A 24939-nucleotide genomic window follows, 5' to 3' on the forward strand; every position below is an offset into this window, starting at 1 on the left:
CGAGACATAATCATATACTTTGTCTTTTCGGGATTTACTTCCAAACCAATCGCTTTACTTGTTTCAAGTAAAATTTCCGTGTTTTCCCTAATCGTTTGTGTATTTTCTCCTAACATATTCACGTCATCCGCATAGACAAGCAGCTGATGTAACCCGTTCAATTCCAAACCCTGCCTGTTATCCTGGACTTTCCTAATGGCATATTCTAAAGCGAAGTTAAAAAGTAAAGATGATAGTGCATCTCCCTGCTTTAGCCCGTAGTGAATTGGAAAAGCATCAGATAGAAACTGACCTATACGGACTCTGCTGTATGTTTCACTGAGACACATTTTAATTAATCGAACTAGTTTCTTGGGAATACCAAATTCAATAAGAATATCATATAATACTTCCCTCTTAACCGAGTCATATGCCTTTTCGAAGTCTACGAATAACTGATGTACTGTAGCCTTATACGCCCATTTTTTCTCCATTAACGGTCGAATACAAAAAATCTGATCAATAGTCGATCTATTACGCCGAAAACTGCACTGATGATTCCCAATAATTTCATCTATCCAAGTGCCAAATCTCAAAACCTTATTCCTTTGCTGTGGTCATGCCAGAGAATCAGTCCTATTCTGAGGCTTATTGTAGGGATTCGTAACAAGCGGTTTTTTTTACGGTGATGGGTTGTTAGCCCTTCGCCCAACCCCAAGCTGGAGGACCACCCCTTATCGGCTGTCCACGACTGCTTATTCAATATATTCACAGCTACCCTCCATATCTGGAGGCCGTCTCCTCTATCCGCAACCTGAGGACACGCCATGCCATGGTGATAGGGACCCACAATACATGGACACAAAAGTATTCAAAAGAAAATTATTATTTTTCGTGCTTGAATTAATGTAAAATGGCCGCTAAAAACGGTGGCATTGACATGTTTTCAATGCCATCTCGTAGTACAATTAATAATTTCAAAGTGAACTGTTGTCTTGATCATGTTGAAATCTTCAACAAATGAGAAATAAGTCCTATAAATCCTGAGATAGAAAAAAGTTATTACTCTAGAAAGAATTAAGTAACTGCAGATATTCACAAAAAGACAGTCTGTACTAGTGTACATCTACGCAGAGGGCTCTCTAATGGATCAAGATGAAACAGCTGGAGTAGGAGCTACTTGCCCACACTTTATCGTCTATGAAAATGTTGACAAATATCCAACGAATTTTGATGGCGAGGTTGAAGCCATTTACACATCACTTCAAAATATAATATTTGCTTCGTTCTTTCACAGCAATTAAATAGCAGAACACCAATATTCAACATGTAAAAATTCGTCAAAAGATTTAAAATTAACTCATGATCTACCTCGAAAATCTGATGTGGCCATGTGGAAATTGGTTACTGGTCACGATTGCTTCAGTAAACATCTTCATCAGATCGGTTTATTGACTTCCCCTAAATGTTTGTTACTCAGAAAGGAAAAGGATATGAACAGACAACACTTGGCAAATTGCGAATTTTTTAAGACTTTTGTGAAACTGACATCTAAATAATGAGAGAGAGAAAAAAAAACACACACACACGCGCACGCGCACGCACGCACGCACGCGCACACACACACACACACACACACACACACACACACACACACACACACACACACACACACACACACACACACACCCCCTCTCTAATGAAACCAGATGGCACAGCTACACAAGATTTGAAAGAGACAATGAACTACATGTTGGATTACTTCGTTCCAGAAGACAAGAAAATTGAGGACAATGAATATCACAAAATTGTAAGAACAGAAAACATCAGTTATATAGCAACTCAGAACGACCGAGAATTCACACAGGGAGAAGATGGAATCACTAGTCGGGTCTTACTTAAAGTCTTCGAAAGCTTTCTGAAATATATGACTGCCATTTATAACAGCTGTCTAAGAATTGGTAATTTCCTTAAGCAATGGAAGAGAGCCACATTAAAACCTATGGTGAAAACAGAAGGGAAAATGCCACTTTTAATCAGCAGAATATCACATGATGTGTACACAAAAATTTTAGTTAACGATAGTCAATATGGCTTTACACCACAAAAAAGTACTACAGATGCAACAATGGCAGTCAAAGGCTACGTTGAAGAAAACTTAAGAAGCGGCCAGAGTGTGGTGTTGATAAGTCTTGATGTACAGGGAACCTTTGATGCAGCCTGGTGGCCTAGTATACTGAAAAGCCTGAGAGAATTTTATTCAACTGCCCAAGCAATTTGTATAATCTTACAAGCAACTATTTCAGTCAGAGAACTGGAGTCTTGGCAGTTAAACAACATTAAAATTGAGAGAAATGTAAGCAAGGGCTGCCCCCAAGGATTCTGCAGTGGACCTGGATTTTGGAATTTACAGTATAATTCGCCACTCAATTTAAATTACACAAGACACACAAAAGTGGTAGCATTTGCCGATTATCTACTAGTAATAACAAAAGGTACAAACACTTTGGAGGGAGAAAATTATGCTAATGTGGAACTAAAAAAAATCGAGTACTGGGTCAAGAACAACAAAATCAGGTTCAATGAATAAAAGACGAAAGCTCTGCTGATCAACCGAAAATGCAAAGACAGAAGAAACATAAATATTTACCTTAACAACAAAGCAATAGAGCAAGTGGAAAGAATAAAATATTTAGGAATAATTATTGATCAGAACTTCAACTTCAATGACCACATACAGTACGTTACGGAGAAAACTACTAAATTAATACATGCATTATCCAAATCAGCGAAGCTGAGCTGGGGTCTTCAACATCAAGCTCTAAAAACGATATAGAAAGGTGCAATCCTACCATTGATATCCTATGCAGCACTGGTATGGATAGAAGCACTTAATAGCACTTAATATTCCAAATATTTAATGGAATGTGTTCCACTGTAATTATTTTTATTTTATTTTTTGTTTCTTATTTTTATTGTGTAATAATGTAAATCATGTTCATTTATCACTTAATGCCAATATGTATCCCACTGTGTTGTTTTTTTTATTATTAATCTATTTTTTTGTGTACATTTTATTCAATTGTCGGTTTCTGGTTTAGCTAATTATGTAAATCCCACTTAATTGTAATCTAATACTAGTATGTATACTAATGTGTTTATTTTTATTTTTACTGTGTACATGTTTTTTATTGAATTATCGGCTTCTGTTTTTATGTGATTCGTATTTGATTCCAACAACATTAATATGTATTCCACTATGTTTATTTTCATTTTATGAGGTAAATTTTTATGTAACTACCTCTTTTGATCTCATTATGTACCTAAATTGTATCAGTATGTAATTACTTAATTCCGATCCTTATACCCTTAACTGTGCCAGGTCAAATAAAGCCATTATTATTATTATTATTATTATTATTATTATTATTATTATTATTATTATTATTATTAATAGGAAATATAACTGCACGAAGTACATAAGAGTGCAAAAAATAATAAATATAAAAATAGCTAAAGCATTTGGCACCACTTCCACTGAAGCTCTCTGCGTATTGACAGGACTGACACCCATCATTTACAAACTACGAGAAATCGCTGACGAGTACAAAATAATAAAACAAAGTTCAGAATGGCAAATAGATATTCTAATAAATTACAAGAAATGGCCTCACCCAGTGGACTTTCCTACAATACAGGAGGCAAACCTAAAGAAGATACTATTGAAGTATATACGGAAGGAAGCAGAACAGAACAAGGGGTAGGCTCTGGAATAGCAATATTCATCAACAATGAAATAGTACACCAGCTACAGTACAAATTAGACAAACGTTGTTCTAACAATGAGGCAGAGCAGCTAGCAATCTTCAAGGCAAGGGAAAAAATTGAGACAATAGATCTAATGTTGAACAGCCCTAAAAATGTAGCAATATACACAGACAGTAAAGTCACACTAGATTCACTACGGAATACTAAAAACCATAATCAATTAATAGAAGCAATTAGGGAGAAATTGCGAATACTAAGTAAACAAAACTACACAATAGATATAGAATGGGTTAAGGCTCACATAGGGATACAAGGGAATGAAATGGCCGACAAACTGGCAAAAAGGGCAACAGTACTACAAGAGTTGGAGTGCTACAAAAAGGTTCCAAAAAGTACCATCCAGAAAATATTGCGAGAGGAAAGTATAGCAAAATGGGAAAATGAATGGAAAAACACTATGCAAGGAGAAGAAACCAGACAATACTTTCCTACAGTCGCAAAAAGCCTTAAACTAAGGATAAAACTGACACCAAACCTCACTACAATGTTAACAGGACATGGAAGACTAAGAGCATACTACCAACAATTCCACATCACTGAAGACTCAACCTGTCCCTGTAGGGAAGGGGAGCAAACAATTAAGGTATATGTACACCCACAAAACGCAAAAAATGATGAAAAATTAGAATTTTCAAAATATAACTATTTGACAAGGTTGTCCACTATCACCAACTTTATTTAATATTTATATAAATGAAATTATTTTAAAATGGAACCAAATCTACACATCAGGAATCAAAATAACCAGTGCTCTAACATTAAATACCTTACTCTAGCTGATGATAAGTCATAATTTCCAATTCAGAGGACAATTTACAAAGAGGATTATATACATTAAATAAAATATTAAAAGATTTTGGGATGGAAATTTCAGCACAAAAATCAAAAGTAATGGCATTTTTAGGACAAGACCCAGTCAGAAGTAAGATAATACACAATAACCAATGCCTCGAACAAGTACAAAATTTTAATTATCTGGGTTGTGAAATATCTTATCAAAATGAAAAAGATGTGAACAAGAAAATTACCAAATTTACACAAATTCTAGGAATAATAAACAATACATTAAAAGCTAAATTAGTACACAAATCTACAAGAATAAAAATATATAATACACTAGCATTACCCTCCCTTTTATACGGAAGCAAGATTTGGACGTTAAAGAAAAAAGACATGAACAGAATCAAAGCAACAGAAATGAAATTTTTCAGGACAGCAGGCTATACTCTTTTAGACCGAAAAAGGAATGAAGAAATTTTAGAACAATTAGAAGTAGAGTCAGTAGAAGAAAAAATCAGCAGATACAAATTCAATTGGCTAGATCATGTAAGAAGAATGGAAAATTCAAGAATCCCAAAAATTATGATGCAGTATAAACCTAGAGGACATCGTCGACCAGGAAGACCTTTTAGAAGACTGCTAGATGTGGCCGAAACAGGTCTACAGAGGCCTAATTCGTGATGGATGATGATGATGATGATAACTATTTTAATAGAGAATTTTCTCCCCTTTAATTTGATATAAGAATTTTCGATTTATGCCCCGTGGTTTTTCAGATAAGTCCCATTTTCCAAAATTCTGTGTCATCAGCCACGGTCACTTCTAAGAATATCACTCCAAAAGTAATGCACAACATTTTTTAAAACTTATTTTTTATTCTAAACCTTTGCAATTTATGGAGGTCAAAGATACATCCTTTCCCCTTGAATTCTAATTTAATTTAAGTCGTTCCCGTGAGTGGCACCATGCTGGCACTTTTTCAAGATGGCTGCTGTACTTGACATTTGTCAGAAGCAACGTGCTGTTATCGAGTTCCTGTGCTGTGAGAACGAGACAGTGGGAAACATTCACAAGAGTTTGAAAAAAGGTGTATGGAGATGCAGCTGTCGATCATAGTACGGTTAGTCAGAGGGCAAGCAGATTATCTTCTTAAAGAGGCCACGCCAATATTCGGGATACTCCTTGCAGTGGAAAACCCTGCACTGCACGAAGACCTGACAATGTGCGGCGCTTTAATAACATAGGTGTGGCTGACAAATGTGTAACAGTGAAAGAATTTTCACTCCAATTTGGAATAGAAGAAGCAATTGTATGCAGAGTATTGAAACAGTTGGGGTTAAAAAAGGTTTGTGCCAGGTGGGTTCCGAGGATGTTAACAGAAGCCCACAAAGAAACCAGAAAAACAGTGTGCACCAAACTTCTGGACCAGTATGAGAATGGTGGAGATGAATTTCTTGCAAGAATTGTGGCAGGAGATGAAACATGGCTCCACAATTTTGATCGGTGATAAAGAGGCAGACAATAGAGTGACATCATGCAAATTCACCGAAGAAAAGAAATTCAAAACTGTGCCTTTGACAGGAAATGTTATGGCTACTATGTTTTTCGATTCAGAAAGACTCTTGCTTGTGGACATTATGCCACATGGAACCACCATTAATTCTGATGCATATGTTACAACTCTCAAGAAACTTTAAGCTCAACTGAGTTGTGTTCGACCACATCGGGAGAAGCAGAATGTTCTGCTATTGCACGACAACGCATGGCAACATGTCAGTCACAAGACCACAGACCAGATCAGAAAACTTGGATGGACAACATTGAAACATCCGCTTTACAGTCCTGATCTGGCACCATGAGATTACCATCGCTTTGGTAAACTGAAGAAACGAGGTTTGAAGATGATGACTCCCTCGTGCATGCTACTAAAGAGTGGCTCAGACGTGTTGGTCCAGACTTTTATCATGCAGGTATACAGGCCCTCATTCCAAGGTGGTGTAAGGCAGTTGAAAGGTGCGGGGATTATGTGGAAAAGTGACGTATTGTTCCTGAAGGATGTATCTACATTTTATGAAAATAGCAAAGCTGTAGGATAAAAATGTAATTTTTAAATAAATATTGTGGATTACTTTTGGACTGATCCTCGTAGCAGTCAATCCCCTCGTCCAGCATTGCTTGTAAAATAAACTTCTTTCTAGTCCCAAAATAGATGCATAGATATCAGGTCATGATCATTAGATTGAAAACACTTTTTTACACAATGAAGTAATTTATAATCTTTTACTGTTAGTCATAAAACTGTAAATTTGTGTGTCAGTGATGTACGTCATTTTAATAAGAGTCCAAAAGTAGAAATTAAAATTCTGAGGAGGATGGGTAAAAACCCTGGGACAAACACCATCGCAGGATTTGTTTCATCAATGGAAAATAGGGACAAAAATGCCAAAAAATACATTCAACACCTGAAGTTAAAACAAGGAGGAGGTATTTGAGAGGCAGAAAGAAGCTGAAACTGGACCGACATGAAACTGCTTAAGGGGTGACATATGATGATGAAGTCTTGTAGACTCTGAAAGTTTGTGGTTCATTTCCTCCAAATAGTAATTTTAGAATATTTAATTCTTTTAAACATGATATCTCAGCCAAATGTGGTGATACCAAGAAGATATTGGTGTCATTTTGAAGCTTGAAATGTCCCCCAGTGCCTTAAAATGAGTAAAATAACATTAATATAGTTAATAATTATCTATGGATTTTTTACATGATTTATGCAACATAAAATATTAGTATAAGTTACATATATGGTAATATTTAATTAATGTAAATAAAAATAAAAAATAGCTCTATGTCAGGCACTAAACAATAGTTTTAGCTACAAAACAGTGAAAAAACTGTGGCTCTATCTTAAAAACTGCATGAGCTATCATGTTTCAAGTTGTATGTCAAAATTATAGACAAAGTAATTTTTATATACAATTTAGAAATTATTTCACGGGATCTGTTCACTTCATTCTCTTTCTTGTACCATTCTCAATTCTATAAAAATTTTACAAAGCAAAATTATGCAAAACAAAGTTTTTTGTATGTAAAGGTTACATATACCTTAATCACATCTTATATGAATGTAACAAACTCGACGAGGACAGAAAGAAACTAAAAAGAAATATAATTCAAAAGAGAATAACATGGCCTGCAAATAAAACGCAACTAATAGGAAAGTTCATGAATGACTATCGAAAATTTATTAAAGCTATTTATTTAGAGAATTTATAATTTAATAATTAATTAATTAATAACAATTTAATTTTTTTAAGCATTTAGTTTAATGTAATTTGGAAGTACCGGTAGTGTATAGGTTGGAGCTATCAAATGATAAGATAACGGATGTGTTATAATGTTAAGTGTCAAAATATGTTAAAAACTATTACATTTTAAGCAATCTATACGACCATTTTGAAGAGAGATGCTTCATTGCAAGTGGTCATGAGGCTTCTATCTGGTTTGTTGCGCATCAGTGTCTTCTATGGGCGAAGATGAATGAGGGTAGAAGTGAGTGGAAGAGGAGGTGGTGACATATGAATTGAAGCTTAATGGTGAATTAAGTATGCATTGTCTATGTGTTGTTATTTTCTAATGTCAGGCGTTTGACAATAAAGTCATTTGACCTCTTGCACTCCAATATTTTTCAAAAATATTATCATGACCAGCCATGATAATATTGTCTATGTGTAGTAGTATGTTTGTATTTTGTATGTTTGTAGTTTTTTTTTTTTTTTTGTAAGTATGGGCTATTGTTGATTATAGTGATACATTTGTAAAAACTTTATTCTCTCTTCGTGTTTGTTTGCTGTTTTTTTATGTTTTTTTTTTCCCCCCTCATGTAATACCTATGTACATGTGTGAGTATGTATGTATGTATGCATGTATGTACTGATGTGGTTTGGGTATAGAGAGTTGTCATTTTTTGTGAACACATTAAGTTAAATTCTACAAGTGTGTGTGAGGAAAACAAAATAATACCAGCATTTGATATGTTTTGTTTGTGAAGAAAATTATTTGCAATAAGGGACCGAAGTTTAATTTTAATTTATCTCAAAACTCATTTTATGACTTGTCTCCCTTTAACTGAACACCATCAATGTGTGTGCTTAAGTATACATAAATGATAAATGTATATATGTGTATGTAGTATGTATTATATATATACTGTGTGTGTTTATTGCTTGTTCTTAATTATCAGCTTTTGTTAATTTATATTTCTAATAAGGGCCATATATATTTTAATAGGGAATGTAGGCCTATATTATTCATGTAGTGATGGAGTATTTTCTATCTAACTGAATTAGGCCTATTTTAAAACGTAATCGACATATTATCTGTATCAATTTGTAATTTTGTCACATATTTATCTTCTTCATTATTTAATTTAATTTAATGTGTGCACACGATCTTAGTTGGAATAATTCTGCTTATAGCTATAGTGAATATTGGTGATCTTTAATCATTCAGTTTGGATATAGTATTTGCTAAAAAGTAAAAAGTAAAAGTAAATCCATGGTGCTACAGCCCATGAAAGGCAAATCGCTATTGTTGTTTTCTAATGCCAGGCATTTGACCTCTTGCACTCCAATATTTTTCAAAGATATTATTGTGACCAGCCACTGAAGCACAGATTTTGAGGTGTTCCGAATCCATTTCTTGGTTTGAGTTGCACAATGGGCAGTTAGGGGTCTGATATATTCCAATTCTATGCAGGTGTTTGGCCAAACAATCATGGCCTGTTGCCAATCTAAATGCAGCTACAGACGATTTTCGTGGTAAATCGGGAATTAACTGTGGATTTTGATGCTGAGAGTTACATATTTTCCCTTGGGATTGTGTTATCAAATTTTGTTTGTTGAAGTCTAAGTATGTAGATTGTACAATCGCTATTGTATGGTAAATAGATTTGTTTAGTGACTACTCCTATAATATCTGCTATTTCCTTATAAGTGGTCAGCGTGTATATATGCTGGTACTATTTACAAATGGCCTTTTTTTTTAAGCATTTAGTTTAATGTAATTTGGAAGTACTGGTAGTGTATAAGTTGGAGCTATCAAATGATAAAATAATGGATGTGTTTATCAAATGATAAGGTAACGGATGTGTTTATATTTATTTTCTTGACTACAACAATATTATTTATGAATATGAACTATAAAACTGTCCAAACTTTCCGAACATTAACTATTATTACTGGATAGTATATAAATAAGAAAAATATTTATAAAATCCTAATAAGAAAACCATGGCATGTAGTATTACGCTGTGTAATTGGACATGTTGTATAATGAAATAAAACTAAAACAAGTTGCCACATCAAGAAGATATTTTTAGTTCAAAAAAGGGCAATAAGAGCCATAACTGGTTCGTCTTGAATGACTCACAGTAAACCATTATTTCTGAAAGAGGAAATCATGACTGCAATTGGATTATATATTCTTGAAGTAATTACATATGGCTACGAAATGAGAAATTCTAATGAGGTCACAAGTTGTTCACACTCTTATGGTTTTAGGAAAGATTACTTTTGACATTCCTAAATGTACTGTCAAAGACAATGAAAGATTACACTATCAGTGCTCTTAGAATATGCTGCCTAGAGAAATTTTTATCTTGAAAAGAATATCTTAGAACGGCTTGTCTCTGGTTGACTGATCCAGAAAGCTTTTTACAATATTAATGAATTTTTAGATTTGAACAATACTGTATTTTAAACTGTTATTCATTTATTTTTATTTATTTATTTAATACTTTACACTTGAGCTACATTAGGCATTGCAGCCTGAAAGAGCAGAAGCTCGTGCTTGGGAGCAGTTCAGATCAGTTATATAAAATATATCACAAAATTAAGAGAGTTCATTGAGCACAATAACATTAATAAATGGTAAAATAATACAGCATGTAATATTAGAGTCTATATACAAATAGAAAATACAAAAGTACATAAATATTAGAGTATCAATTTTTAACTCAATTAGCTTAAATAATTAATCTGATTTGTTTCTTAAATCTATGTGTGTGAAGTGTACTTAGCTCAGGGTAAGCTCTAATTAATTAATTAATTAGATATTTTGGGTCCAAAATTTCTGCTGTGTTTTAATCCAGCAGTTGTATGGCATTTGGGAGTATTTATAAAGAAACTGTAGTTTTGTCTCGTATGGTATTCGAGAGGATCAAATTTATATTTATTGTGGTTTTTATGGAAGTAAATCAGCAATGTTTGTTTATAAATTTGTTCTAGATTTGATACACCAAATTCCTGAAAAATTAAGTTTGTTGGATAATCAAAAGGTTTATATAGACAAATTTTGATAATTCTTTTTTGGAGCAAATTTAAAGGATTGTATTTATTGTTTTACCAGTTTACTGTTGACTATGTCAAAAGTCTTTATGACTCTATGCCATGTAACAATAATAAATAAAAAAAATATACAATAAAAACAGTATTTTATTTGAATTCGACAAACTTCTATCAATTATTATTGAATATTTAGCAATACACACTCAACAGACTAGTAATAACTGCATAGCAAAACACTAATTCTTTACACAAATCAACATAATGCACCGCTTTAACAGCTGATGTCAGCATACAAAGAAATTAAAGTTACAGGAAGGAAACATATGAAGAACGGCTTACACTTATGCTCGTCACACGATTCCTCACTGTTAATACAACAGCATGCACAGTATAGGCGGAGATATAAGGGGGGCATAAGGGGGGAGGGCAGATCTGAGTGATATAGGCTACTGTCTCTCTCTAGCATTAGACATGAAGAAAGCATAATTCTGAAAATTAGTACAAAAATCAACGTTTACGTAAATATTATGTTTCTAAGTAATAAATGCATTCATTATACAATTTATCTTTTTTTTTGGTATGGGTAAGAAAGAACTGGAACAAGCCTGGAACATTTTCTAAAAAGTGTTCATTCAATTCACATCATGTGACAATGAGTTCACGAGATATCCATTCCTTTTTTAAAAGTACAGAACAAAATAAAAGTAAACATATTAGTAATAATGAAGGACCTGCTAATACTACGGATAATAGTGTAAGTGTTAGCGCAGCTGGTATTATTGCAGGTGATGACATTCAACTTACAACTGATGACCATAGAAGTGATCACAAATGGAGAAGTGGACAAATGTGAAGCATCCTACAGAATCAGTGATTGCACATCTCTCTAGTTCAAACAAGGATCTTAGGATCTTGTTAAAAAATCGACAATATTTATTTGATACAGTGAAGCGCTCAGTTGGAGAAGAGCACATGTAACATTAATAGTCATTTTCACTTTTTAATACATTATAATTCCCTGTTGGGTGGAACAACTGTTGGTGATAAGGAGGAACCAAAGGCTCCACTGTGAAAGTGAGAAAATGATACTGGATATCTTGTCCAATCAAAAAAACATATGTAAGTAATAAGGTGTTACTCTTTCCTTCAATTATTGCAATAAGATGTATAAAATCACATGAAATATCATTCATTAACTAAGCATTTTTTTAACTCGAAATATGTTTTAAAATCTGATAAGTATGTTTGAAAATGTATGAGATGGCAAAAAAAGTTTAATTATCTGAGAGAAAGAGAAATAAAATTGCCTAAATAAACTTCAATTAATTTGTCAAAGAAAGGCCCTATTACTGTAATTGGGCTTTGTTCCATGCGATCAACATTTTGGAAATATTGAAAAAGAAGAAGAAGCAGCAATGTAAGATTAAGTCAAGAGAGAGAGAGACCAGGAAGTAAATAGGCAAATGTTGAAGGACTTCTTTGGGGATTTTGGGTTGTTCCTTCAAGAAATGGTATATTGAAGATTCTAATCATACAATTGGTATAAGAAGTTTAGTTTTAGTAACCAATACTTATAAACTGTGAGAGCCTACAAAACTATTTTTGGCATAGAGTTGCACGAAGTCAGGCTCATTAAGTCTAAAGCTACGGTTTTGCTACGGCGATCTTCGCTGGGATTCTGTCCCGTTAATTTGAATGTGCATAGTTTCTTTACGGCGATGAACGTCAACGAACATCGCTGGGCTCGACAAACATCGTCGGCGTTTGCCTTGGAGGCAAAAACCTGGCGATCATTGCCAAGAAACCAATTGTAAAATTACAGTAGGTCATGAATTAAATCATTTAATAACATGTGATTTATACATCATACGTACCATAATGACGGTAAAACAGAAATCTTTCTGCAATTTCTCCACTAATCAAGACGAGATATTAATTGATTAAACACAAATCCCTGTTCGACATGAGCCAAAAAAAGAACCAACGTAAACAATAACAAATCTATATTTTGCAACAACCAGAACTGTTAATACAATTGAGTAAAGTGATTCATAATTGAAGGACACACACACGATACGGCAGATTTAGCTACTGAAGCAAAAGTTTCAGTGTGAAATAGTAAGTGAAGTGGAATTCCGAGCAAAGGAGAGAAGTGCAACAATCTCCTTCTCACATTTTTTTTATTTGTAACATTATTTCCTAAATAAATGCTCCTAAATGAAAAAAAATAGCATTGTAAAAAGTAAAAATAAAGTGTTTATACCATTGGTTTTTACCTTAAAGTTATGCTTATCTTTCAGCTGGGCTTATTGGTTTGTGAATAAATTTTGTGGGTAATTTTACAGTATCATTTTCAATTGAACTTGAAACAAAATGAAATTGTTCGGGAGAAAGTCTGAAATATTTCTTAAAATTGGTGGGTTCATTTTCAAGATGTCTTAATATCAATGAATTAAAAGACTCCTCTGTATATCTATTTCTAAACATGACATTAACTACTTTAAAGATCCGTACTTGTTTTTCAAGGCAAAACTTATATTATAACGTTATCATATTGTCATCCACTTATCAGCTGATCAGACATGGTCAACTATACAAAACAATTTACTATCCACCTACGAAGTTCGCCAATAAAGAAACCACTGTCTGACGATGACCGCTGGCGATTTCAAGTGTCAGCGATGTTCGTTTGACGAAGATCATCGTAGCCAAACCGTAGCTTAACAGCCATCAGATAAGTTCCTGTCCATTATCAAGACCTACCTGTTAAACATGCTAAGATAAGTTGTGCAAATACCTTGCAAATGAACATGCATTAACATACTACAGTGACTTGCGTGGTTATTCTATTACAAACAATGGCTGATCTCAGAGTCAGGGGATGATACTATGTAGAACATTGTACTTGGTATTGAGTGAAAAGATTTGGATATAAGTGGAAAACTTTGTTGCCTTTTTATTATTTTGTTCATATTCTGCTCCTGTCCCTTTAAATAAGAACACTGTACTTCAGTGGCAACTCGTGATATTTTTTATATGTAGGATATGAGACTGGCAACTGATGACCAAGAGAAAAAAATTATTATTATTATTATTATTATTATTATTATTAACAACTTATTATTAATATTTATGTCCTGAACAACAGCCAGAGGCCGATTAAAGTTCAGCACAATACAACACAAAAAGACAAAAATACAAAAAATAGAAAATATTAAATTATTATAAAATGCAATGAATATAAATGATAAAGAGGATAATTAAATAAAGACCGGAGAAAGAGATTTTGAATTTCTAGTGCAATTTTTTTTTTTTTGAAATCTTAATCCTTTTGTAGCAATTCGAAGACTGATATTACCTAAGAGAGATTTGCAATCAAGTTCACCCTTAATGACATTAAAAAAAAGTAAATAATCGAGATCTTGGTGCCTGGCATATAGACTACAACAATTTAAATATTTGCAGTTAATTTCATAATTATAAACACAGGAATTGGGTAAAAATCGAAAAGTACACAAAGAAATAAATTTTCTTTGAATATTTTCCAATTTAACTGAGTCGGTGGAAGTAATGTAATTCCAGACAATAGATGCATATTCAAGTTTAGATCTAACCAATGTATAGTATAAAATTAATAGAGACATAGGAATAGAAAAAGAATAAGGTAATTTATAGACCTAATTAGATCAAGCATTCTTATTGAATGATTAAAAATATACTGAACATGACCATGAAAATACAATTTAGAATCAAGTAGGACACAAGATCTCTAATACAGTCTTTCCTAATAATTATGACATTATTAAGACAATAATTATATTTTAAGGAAATAGTTTCACATGAGAAAGAAATAATAAAAGTTTTGGATTAATTAATTTTCTTTCCATTTTCATCAGACCATAGTACAATTACTGAATGAATATCTTTTGAAGAATTTGTTTGGACACAATTGACAGTCAAAATGGCATTTATGGTGCGACAGGAAGTTGAGTTTTTCTACTGGCTTGCAGAATTAAGTTAATTAAGTTTCCTGTGACAATGCAGAAAAGATTTTGACAAAAATACAACCACAACCACCAGAGAGACACATAATAATAGAGTGGCATGAACACTGCTTGAAACTGGCTCTCTTATAAACAAGTATGTGGTAAGAGAGCCCCTGAGTAACAAATCGAAACAGTTCGAGAAGCATTCCAGAGCAGTCCAACTAAGTCTGTTCAATGTATCAGCAGGGAACTAGGAATTCCTAAGTCGACCATTCGTAATGTTGTTCACAAAAGGTTATGCCTTAGTGCATACAAAATTCTGTTGGTGCAGAAGATAAAACCAAATGACATTCCTGCATGATACAAGTTAACTATCAGCATGCTATTGAGAATCAATTACAATCAATGTAGAGATTTATTGATACTATCTGTCATTTGTTCCAAATGGCATTGCAATAAATGCATTACTGACTCAGTTACTAAACCTTTTCGAAAGTTTTTGTCCTAGACTCTCGGTTTGTACTATAATACATACAAACTAAAAATGGATTATTTTAAGCCGACAACATTCAGGAAGAGCCAATGGCTTATTACAGCTAAGTGATTGGCATTAAAAAAATTAACCAATCAGAAAAGATGACATGCATAGTTAAGATAAAATTTTAAAAGTATAATGTTATTCAGATCTTAATCTTAAAAACCACAATGCAATATCTTTGCAAACTGAAGTATTGCATACGAAATTAGAAAACATAACTGTGTCACTACATTACTCACCTTGATCATTTTCGTTCTGTAATTGTATTAGAGGAGACATCAATACAATATGTCTCCCACGGCCATATTTGAAGAAAAGATACAGATTACTTAACACGTTTGAATCCCATGTATCTGTAAACAAAGATATGTTATTAACAGGGAAAGGATTTATATGTAAATACATATTTACTTATAAAGCTAATATAATTTATATTTTGCATTATCTTTATGTTTCACAATGTGTAGGGTTGAAAAATCCTACTTTTATTTTCCATATTTTTCCATATTTTAGAGTTTAGTACATATTTTCGTTAATTTCCATATATTTTCCATATTTCATATAAAACAGTCCATATTATATTAGGTTTAACAATAAAACAAAACAAAATTCCATTAACTTTTAAAAATACATTTCAACAATAGAGATTTAAACACATGTTCAGTAATCCCTTTAACATCAGAGTTATTTGAAAATTAGCAGTCCTATCAACAATGGGAAAGTAAGTTACAAAACTGTATTAATTTAATTTAAAATTTTTAACAGACTTCAGTTGTGCAGCTCAACAGTTAAATGCCAGTCAGAGTACACATAGGTTCAGTTTTGTAAATCATACTATAAAGACGGTAAATATGCCAAAAGTACGTCATTCAGTCAATTTAAAATCAAAACTAACAAGTTACATTTCAGAATTTAAAGAAGATGGTTTATCAACTGACAATAAAATATTATTTTGTAATTTGTGTCAGTGTGCAGTATCATCTACACAAAAGTTCCTGGTGCAACAACACATTACAACTAGTAAACATCAGGCCAACAAACAACTAAATTCCAAGCAGAGACAATTGTTTTTAACACAACCAACAACATCGAATGTAAGATCTGAGTTTAACATCGACCTGTGTCGTTCTCTCATCTCTGCTGATATTCCTCTCTACAAACTAAAGAATAAGGTCTTCAGGGAATTCCTTGAAAAATATACTCAACATACAATCCCGGATGAGTCAACACTTAGGAAGACGTATGCTCCATCCATCTACGATGAGACAATACAGAAGATAAGAGATGAAATTAAAGATAGTTCAATTTGGGTTTCCATTGATGAGACTCCCGACAAAGAAGGTAGACTTGTTGGTAATGTAGTTATCGGTTTGTTAAGTGAACAATATTCTGAACGAATTCTTTTACATTGTGATGTTCTAGAAAAGTGCAATAACAAAACTATAGTTAAACTGTTCAACGAAGCTATGGGTATCCTGTGGCCAAAGGGTATTATGTACGATAATGTGTTATTCTTTATTAGCGATGCTGCCCCTTATATGGTCAAAGCTGGACAAGCATTATCTGTTGTATATCCTAAATTGACTCATTTTACTTGTGTGGCGCATGCATTTCATCGTGTGGCAGAAGTGGTCAGAGACAATTTCCCTAAAGTAGATTTGTTGATTTCATCAGTGAAAAAAGTATTTCTCAAAACTCCCAGTAGAGTTAACGTGTTGAAAGAAATGTACCCTGAAATTCCATTGCCACCAAAGCCAATTTTAACTAGATGGGGTACATGGCTAGAAGCAGTTGAATATTATGCCGAACATATAGACTCTATTAACAATGTTCTCCTTGCATTGGACTCTGAAGATGCAGTCTCAATTGATACTGCGAAAACAGTTACCTGTGACATAAGTGTGAAGAATGACTTAGCTCACATTCAGCATACATTTTCATGCATCATAAAAACGCTCAAAAGTCTCCAAAATAGGCACCTTTCACTATCTGAAAGTTTTGAAATTATAAATAGTACTGTGGAACAACTGAATCGTGGTAGAGGTAAAGTTGCAGATGCAGTAAGAGCTAAGGTGGACACTGTACTTTAAAAAAACCCTGGATATGAAGAACTACAAAAGGTTGTTGCTGTGATGAGTGGTGAATCAACAGTGAAGATTAACTTGGACTTATCCCCAGCAGACATTGTGAAATTGAATTATGTACCAGTTACTTCTTGTGACGTCGAACGCTCTTTTAGTCAGTATAAATCTATCCTCAGAGACAATAGAAGAAGATTCACTTTTCAGCACTTGAAAGAAATGTTTGTAACCTATTGTTATGGTAACAGACAATAAAAATTGTGTTTTGTTGAAACTACATTGGAAGATAAGGTACGTCCATTATATTTTTTGTTTAGTTTGATTAAAATGTACCAATATTTAACGTACATAGTCATTTTTTTATAATTTTAAGTCCATATTTAATTCCATATTTTGGTAAAAATAACTACATATATATTTACATATTTCATATATTTTTAGTCCATATAAATCCGTTCCCTGGTTATTAACATAACTACAACACCAAACACTGGCATAAAAACTCTTAATAACATTTTACAGTTCAATGGTGGAAAACAGAATGTTTTATGAAGTTGAGGTATAGGGACATTTTAATAATAGTTCGGAGAAAATTGACGTAATACAGGATATATTTGAACGAGTTTCACTTGCAGCTCCCTAATTAGGCATCAAGAAAACAGTAATGTTGGATCATGGTAGATGTAGCAATACTGGAGAAATTATGGCAAGAGTAGCAAAATTATGGTTTAGAATTTCAAGAATAAAAGATAACGAACGAGATATTTAAGATTTGTTACAGATATTTGGTAATGAATGGCAATAAAAAAATGAATTGGATAAAATTGGACTGTGGCGAGAAAAATCACGAAAGTGAAAACAAATGTTTAGTATGAATAACGAAATCTTCAATACAAAATTACATAAAAGTTAAAACTGTATGGAGCCAAGAACTATATATAACGACATTCATTCATAGTGTTCTGTCCAAGGGCAGGTCTTTCAATGCTAACCAAGCTTCTCCAATCTTTCCTATTTTCTGCCTTCCACTTTGTCTCCGCATATGATTCATATATCTTAATGTTGTCTTATCATCTGATATCTTCTGTCCTGAACTCTTCTCCCATTCACCATTCCTTCCACTGCATCCTTCAGTAGGCAGTTTCTTCTCAGCCAGTAACCCAGCTAATTCCTTTTTGTCTTCCTGATCAGTTTCAGCATCATACTTATACTTTCTTCACCCACTCCTTCTAACACAGCTTCATTTCTTATTCTGTCTGCCCATTTCAGTGTAACAATATATGAGATAGAAATGCTAGAATTGGTTTTACATGGTTTAGGTTAGGAGTGTGAAAACCTGAAAGGTTTCAGGAGCAATACAGTATGTGGCGAAATAGCATATATAGGAAGCATAAATACACAGTGGGCCAAAAAAAGAAAAAGTACAAAATTTGAAAGCTTGTATTTCCAAAAGTATGTATTATTTCTTTAAAATATAGATACCATTGAAAAGAGCAGACTTTCTACTCCAATAAGGCATTATGGTTATTTTCATTTTTAAACTGAATTAAAAAAAAAATCTTTAGTCCGAAATGAAACAGTGAAAAAAATTAAGTTTTCCAAACATATTCTAGGTTATATCTATTAAAATAAAGAAGGCCATGAATCTTGAAACTGAAAACAAGAAACTCTTTCACAATTAAACAATCAAAATAATGCAGAAGCACATTCGATGACAGGACGAATTTTAAGATCTGAGTTACAGTGGAGATCATTTGATAACTGGTGTCATCTTCCTCAAAAAGATGGTGACTTACAATGAAGATCCAAAAAACAACTCTTGGATTAGTAATAGAAGAGGGATATTATCCTCAGTGGACCAATGACATAAAAATGTCCACAAACATCGCAGCAATACAATCTGTACCAGGTCGTTCCTTCTGGGATGCAATGAAGTAAAAATCCTTGGGCATGTTTTGGGTTATTGCCCTAAAGGGAAGTTACTAAGAAACAATCGCCACCATAAAGTGAAAAGCTTCATTGCAACCAATCTTCGGAAGCCAAAGTGGGAGATTTATGAAGAAGTGCACTGCTTGGCCAAGGATGGGTCAACTGGAAGAGCAGACATTACAGCCATCAATTAGCGGAATCAAAGAAGCCTCATTCTTGACCCAATTGCCCAGTTTGAGAAGGATAATCAACAAGCTAATAACGTTAACGACAATAAGAAGTTTATTTACAATCCACGTATTCTCACTTTAGTGTATTAATATTAATACATGAGAAGTAAAATAAGGACTTATTTTTGGCGCCAGGGGAACTTCATTTAAGTTAACCAAAACCATTCTTCTTTCTCTTAAATTTTCTGAGGACACTAACAAAATTTGTCTAATGGTATTGAGACATTTGTTGTCCATTTTACGCAATCACTTGTAAAAGGTTGGGAAGTACTTTTTATAATATCGAGGAAAAGTTTGCAAAACTCACTCTGCTCGTTTTTCAATTTCCAAGATTTTGTAATGCACTTCACAAACATGTATTGTACAACATTTTTTTGCATGATCATATTTTTAAGATTGCAAATACAATATATTTTGCATTGAAAATTTAGAGCAATATTATTCCAAAGTCTTGTAATATATATATATATATATATATATATATATATATATATATATATATATATATATATATATATATATTTGTAATGGTAATTAAGTAACAATAAGTGCACTGTAAAGGGTCCATTTCAGTATAGTTTTATGTTATGAAGAATGGTTTCCCTAGCAACAAGTTTCTGTGTGAGAATTCTAACTTTCAAAGCTAACAACAATATCTGTAAATGCAACAAAAAAATATGATTATGCAAAAATATTATTTACTTCATTTCAATTATTTTTCATAGTACTTTCATGTCATGTTTCTCCACAAATAAAATTACACTTCATTTTTAAGTTTATCACCGTTTTGTATTATCTCCGCAAATCAAATTGTACTTTATTTTTAAGATAACCTTTACTTTATATTCTGGATTCTAGTGCTCAGCCGTATGTCGGCCAGATATCCCAACAGTGGAATTAGTAGTTGTCGCTATCATTTGTTTCCACTGCCACCGCCACCATCGCTGCTGCCACCACCACCACCACCACCACCACCACCACCACCACCATCATAAACTATTCGGTTTAGGTCTTAAGGTGTTCTGACTCCACATATTTCAAAATTGGTCCTTCCAACGTTTTGTTGGACTTCCAATTCTTCTTTTTTCCTTTTTCTCTGTAATTGTATAGTCATCTAGGTAGTCTGTGTTATTCCACACACAGTAAATGTTCTTGCCATCTTTCTCTGTATTCTCTGCTTTTTGAATATTAAGTTCTTTTCTTATGTCTTCACTGCATCTAGTAGGTTATATCCTATTAGAGGTCGTAATAATTTCATTTCTGTAGTGTTTATCCCTGTAACTGTTGATATTTGAGAGTCCAGGTTTCTAATCCATATGTCAGTGTTGGAATGGCCAAGGTTTTATAAGATTTTATTATTATGTTTGGTCTTACTTTTCTTATTCAAGTTTTCTTTATTGAACCTACTAGTTCTTGAAATTTATGTAATTTATTTTCAATGTCATTTGCCTCGCTATAAGAGATAATGCAGTCAAAGTAGTTGAACTTATTAACCTGTTCCATTGTTTATTTCCTAATACAATTTTGGTTTTTTGAGAATTTTTCATTGCCAAAAATTATAATCTAAACACACAATTGTTAAATTGACAAGTTCCAAACCTTCAAAATCCTCTATATCATATTACCATTTAACTATTTATCGAGTTGTTTCGCCTGGTCTCAATAAGACTCCCCTCCCCCTTCCCATCCACTTTCTACATAGTATATACGGTCATGCCATGCCATGTAATGTGTCGATGAGTTGACTTCAGCATCTGACTCCGTTCTTCCACCTTCAACATCGTAAGAATTAACAGAAAAGCACTATTGTTGCTTCGCAATTAACTCTTTTTAACTGTCGCTCTTAAAATCATCTATTAATTAATTTCAGATGTCTTAATCACCTCATCAACCTGAGTGTCAAAATATACCATAGAACTCTAGTTTTCAACCACCTTCAAAATATGGCATCATTAAATAATAATAATAATAATAATAATAATAATAATAATAATAATAATAATAATAATAATAATAATAACAATAATAATAATAATAATAATAATAATAATAATAATAATAATAATAATAATAATAATAATGGCTTTATTTAACCTGGCAGAGTTAAGGCCGTAACACCTTCTCTTACACTCAACCAGGATTAAAACTTGCTTACATAGTTGAACATAAAACTGGATCAGAATTAAATAATTACATACTGATACAATTTAGGTACATAATGAGATCAAAAGAGGTAGTTACATAAAAATTTACCTCATAAAATAAAAATATACATAGTGGAACTGAACGAAATTTTTTACTTTATCTTGAAATGAAATATGGTTCACACTGAATGCAGTGTTGAAAACCGAATGTCTTTATGTCCACCCGTTCTCTTTCTGTGAGCAATTTAAAGTTGAATGTTGATAGGCTGTGACGTCACGCAGCTACCGTGCACCACGCATCTAACAGTTTCAGCTCGGCTTGCTTCTCAGTCACGCATGTCAGTCGTGCGATATTGTTATATCACAAAGCAACTGTGTGAGGTATGACAGTTTGTCTTATATTCCCTTGTATTGTTTATTGTGTAGTGTAAGTGAAGATGTCTGCTTGCAGTGCTTACGGTTGTTCAAATAATTTTGGTGTACATAGAAGTGTTTGTTACTATATATTCCCTGATAAGGACAAGAACAGAAGTTTGTACAACAAATGGGTTGCTTGCATGAAGCGCAAAAATTTTGTGCCAACAAAAAAATTCTAGAGTTTGTGGAACTCATTTCAAAGATAGTGATTTTAATGAATCGGATATTTTAAAAAGCAGAATAATGAAGGATGAAAAATTCAGGAGCCCTAGACTAAAAGACACTGCAATACCTTCAAAGTTCTTAGGAGGAAGGGAAGAAATTCCTTCTCCCAGAAAAAGGAAGTCTAATTTCCTTAAGGAAAGAAGTATTGGAATTAATTGATAATTCAATAATTGATTTCGAACAAGAAACAGGAACAAGAAAGAGAAGCTACACAAGTTTCTGAATGTATGCATGTGGAGTTGAAGATTGATGCAGAAATACAGTGCGAGATAGGCACAGAAATTTATAGAGCTGCAAATGGTGACTACTGCCTGTGCCTCACTTCCTGAGCTGTTTCTTTGCAGGGCAAGACGCAGCGGGGGAGAGTGGGAGGTCCTGGGTACCGCATGTGCCTACTACCCTACGTTCAACACATCAGCCTTTTCAGGATTTCTTTCGTCAGTTATGGAGAAAGATCAGCCATGGGCAAGTGAATATATAGGCTGTCCCCTCACAAAACAAATTATGTCCTTTTCATCAATTCCTGTAACTAAATACTAATACCAGTGGTAGACTACAGTATCTACTTGAGATTATCGACCTAATCGCGATTATGGTTATCACATGTACACATCTGCAAACTCTTTTCTCTATGGCAGTGTTTCTCAAATGTTTTCCACCGCGAAACCCCTTTTAACCCATTAATGCCAAGCGTATGATTAAAAATACAGGGTGAGAAATATTTTTTCATTCATTTCCCTTTGACTTCAAGTTAACAATATTTTTATCGTAGGCAGTACATGGATGTGGTTTAAGATTCAGATTTTGTTGAATGCTCTGTGATCGTTTCTCTTGTTGGTATGGGGTTTCGAGTTTGGATCTTAAGGAAAAGAAAAGATTGATTAGAATAAAGGTACTTATTTTCAATATAAATTATATCATGAATTATAAAACTAGTGCTAATATTACTTGCTAGGTATTCGTGAATAATTCAGGCCATTTGGCGTACATGAATCTTTGTATAGAAGCATAGCAATGTCAGTTTCTAAATATGGTATGATATATCATACGCTGAGCAGTAACGATATCAATTTCTATATATTCCGTTAGATGAATTCTCCTTGGAGCAGGTATGAAATGGACGGCAAAAAATCTACAAACTATAAGCCTAGAGCAGAGGTATTCAAAAGTGGAGTTTTAACTCCAACCCCTGGAAAGAGGTGAAAGGGGTATACTACGGAATACTGACGTATTACCCCTTCCGCGCAGGGTGAGTGAGTAGGCTACTCGAGACAATGGTGGCATTTAGCTTACTGTTGTTTATTACTCACACAATTCGAGAAACTGTAAAATATGCCGTAATGAAAGATTATCCATATATCATAGGATCTATGGAAGACATGTATCAATACCTTGGCATTTTGCTTTTGTCTGTATATCTCTAATTGCCTTCGTGAAGAATGTACTGGGAGATTCGTCCTGATAGCCATAACATTGCAATTGAAAATTGTATCACCAGAAACAAATTTGAAACAGTTCATCATTTCCTTCATTTCAATCACAATAACACAATTGACAAGAATGATAAAATATACAAAGGCCCCTCTTCAATCGTCTAAATGAAATGTTCCAGAACATGGTTAACATTGTTTCAAATTCATATTCAGTTGACGAAGCAATGGAACCATATTTTTGTCATCATAGTATCAAGCAATTCATAGGATGAAAAACAATCAGATTTGGGTATAAGCCTTCGTACTTGATGACGCCTGCAGGGTACCTTATAAAGTTCGAACCATATACAGGGAGAGTCGAACGAGCACCAGGGGTGACTCTAGGAAATGCTATTGCATAGATGCTTTGTGTTGGATTGCTACCTGATGATAGTAAACTGTTTATAGAAAATTATTTCACTTCCTTTGGGTTATTGTAAAAATTTTCAGCAGTAAATATCACGTGCTTTGGAATTATAATAGCTGATGGAATTGAAAAGGCACCTCCAAAGGATCTGAAAAAAAAAATCCGTTAGAGATACTTGCCATGCCATCAAAGACACACCTAATAATCTGACAATGGAATGACAATGCTCAGGTCACTATAGCAAACAAATGCAGCAACACTAGATGTAGTTTCGTTAGGCTCATGCTCATGGTGGGGTACTAAGGATAAGAGAAAATTCATTGTTCAACAACCGAGAGTTATAAAAATGTATATGCGTGTATGGGTGGTCTGGACATGTTTGGTAAATTGAGAGGACTCTATCGACTTAGACTATGGTCCAAGAAATGGTACTGCCCACTTATCAGATTTTATATCAACAGATCAGTAGTCAACTTGTGGATGCTCTACAGACAATATCAGAATGCAATATCTTTGCTGGAATTCACAAGACAAATTGTAAAGTCATTGCTTGCAACACCACTAATGGGCATTTCTAAGACTGTAACACCTAAAGGGAGAAACTAAGTTCTCAATGAAA

The 24939-nt window shown here is 33.4% G+C and overlaps 1 protein-coding gene across 4 annotated transcripts in view; it reads right to left on the minus strand.

The window, feature by feature from the left end:
• LOC138691298 (pre-piRNA 3'-exonuclease trimmer-like) overlaps window positions 1-24939 on the minus strand; it is a 355843-nt gene that overhangs the window by 208362 nt on the left and 122542 nt on the right. For all 4 annotated transcript variants that reach the window (XM_069813142.1, XM_069813140.1, XM_069813143.1 and 1 more), the window contains one exon: window positions 15695-15808. In XM_069813142.1, coding sequence (XP_069669243.1) covers window positions 15695-15808 — 114 coding nt within the window. The remainder of the gene's footprint in view (window positions 1-15694; window positions 15809-24939) is intronic.

Source organism: Periplaneta americana, chromosome 16 (assembly GCF_040183065.1).
Source record: "Periplaneta americana isolate PAMFEO1 chromosome 16, P.americana_PAMFEO1_priV1, whole genome shotgun sequence".
Classification (NCBI taxonomy): Eukaryota; Metazoa; Arthropoda; class Insecta; order Blattodea; family Blattidae; genus Periplaneta; species Periplaneta americana.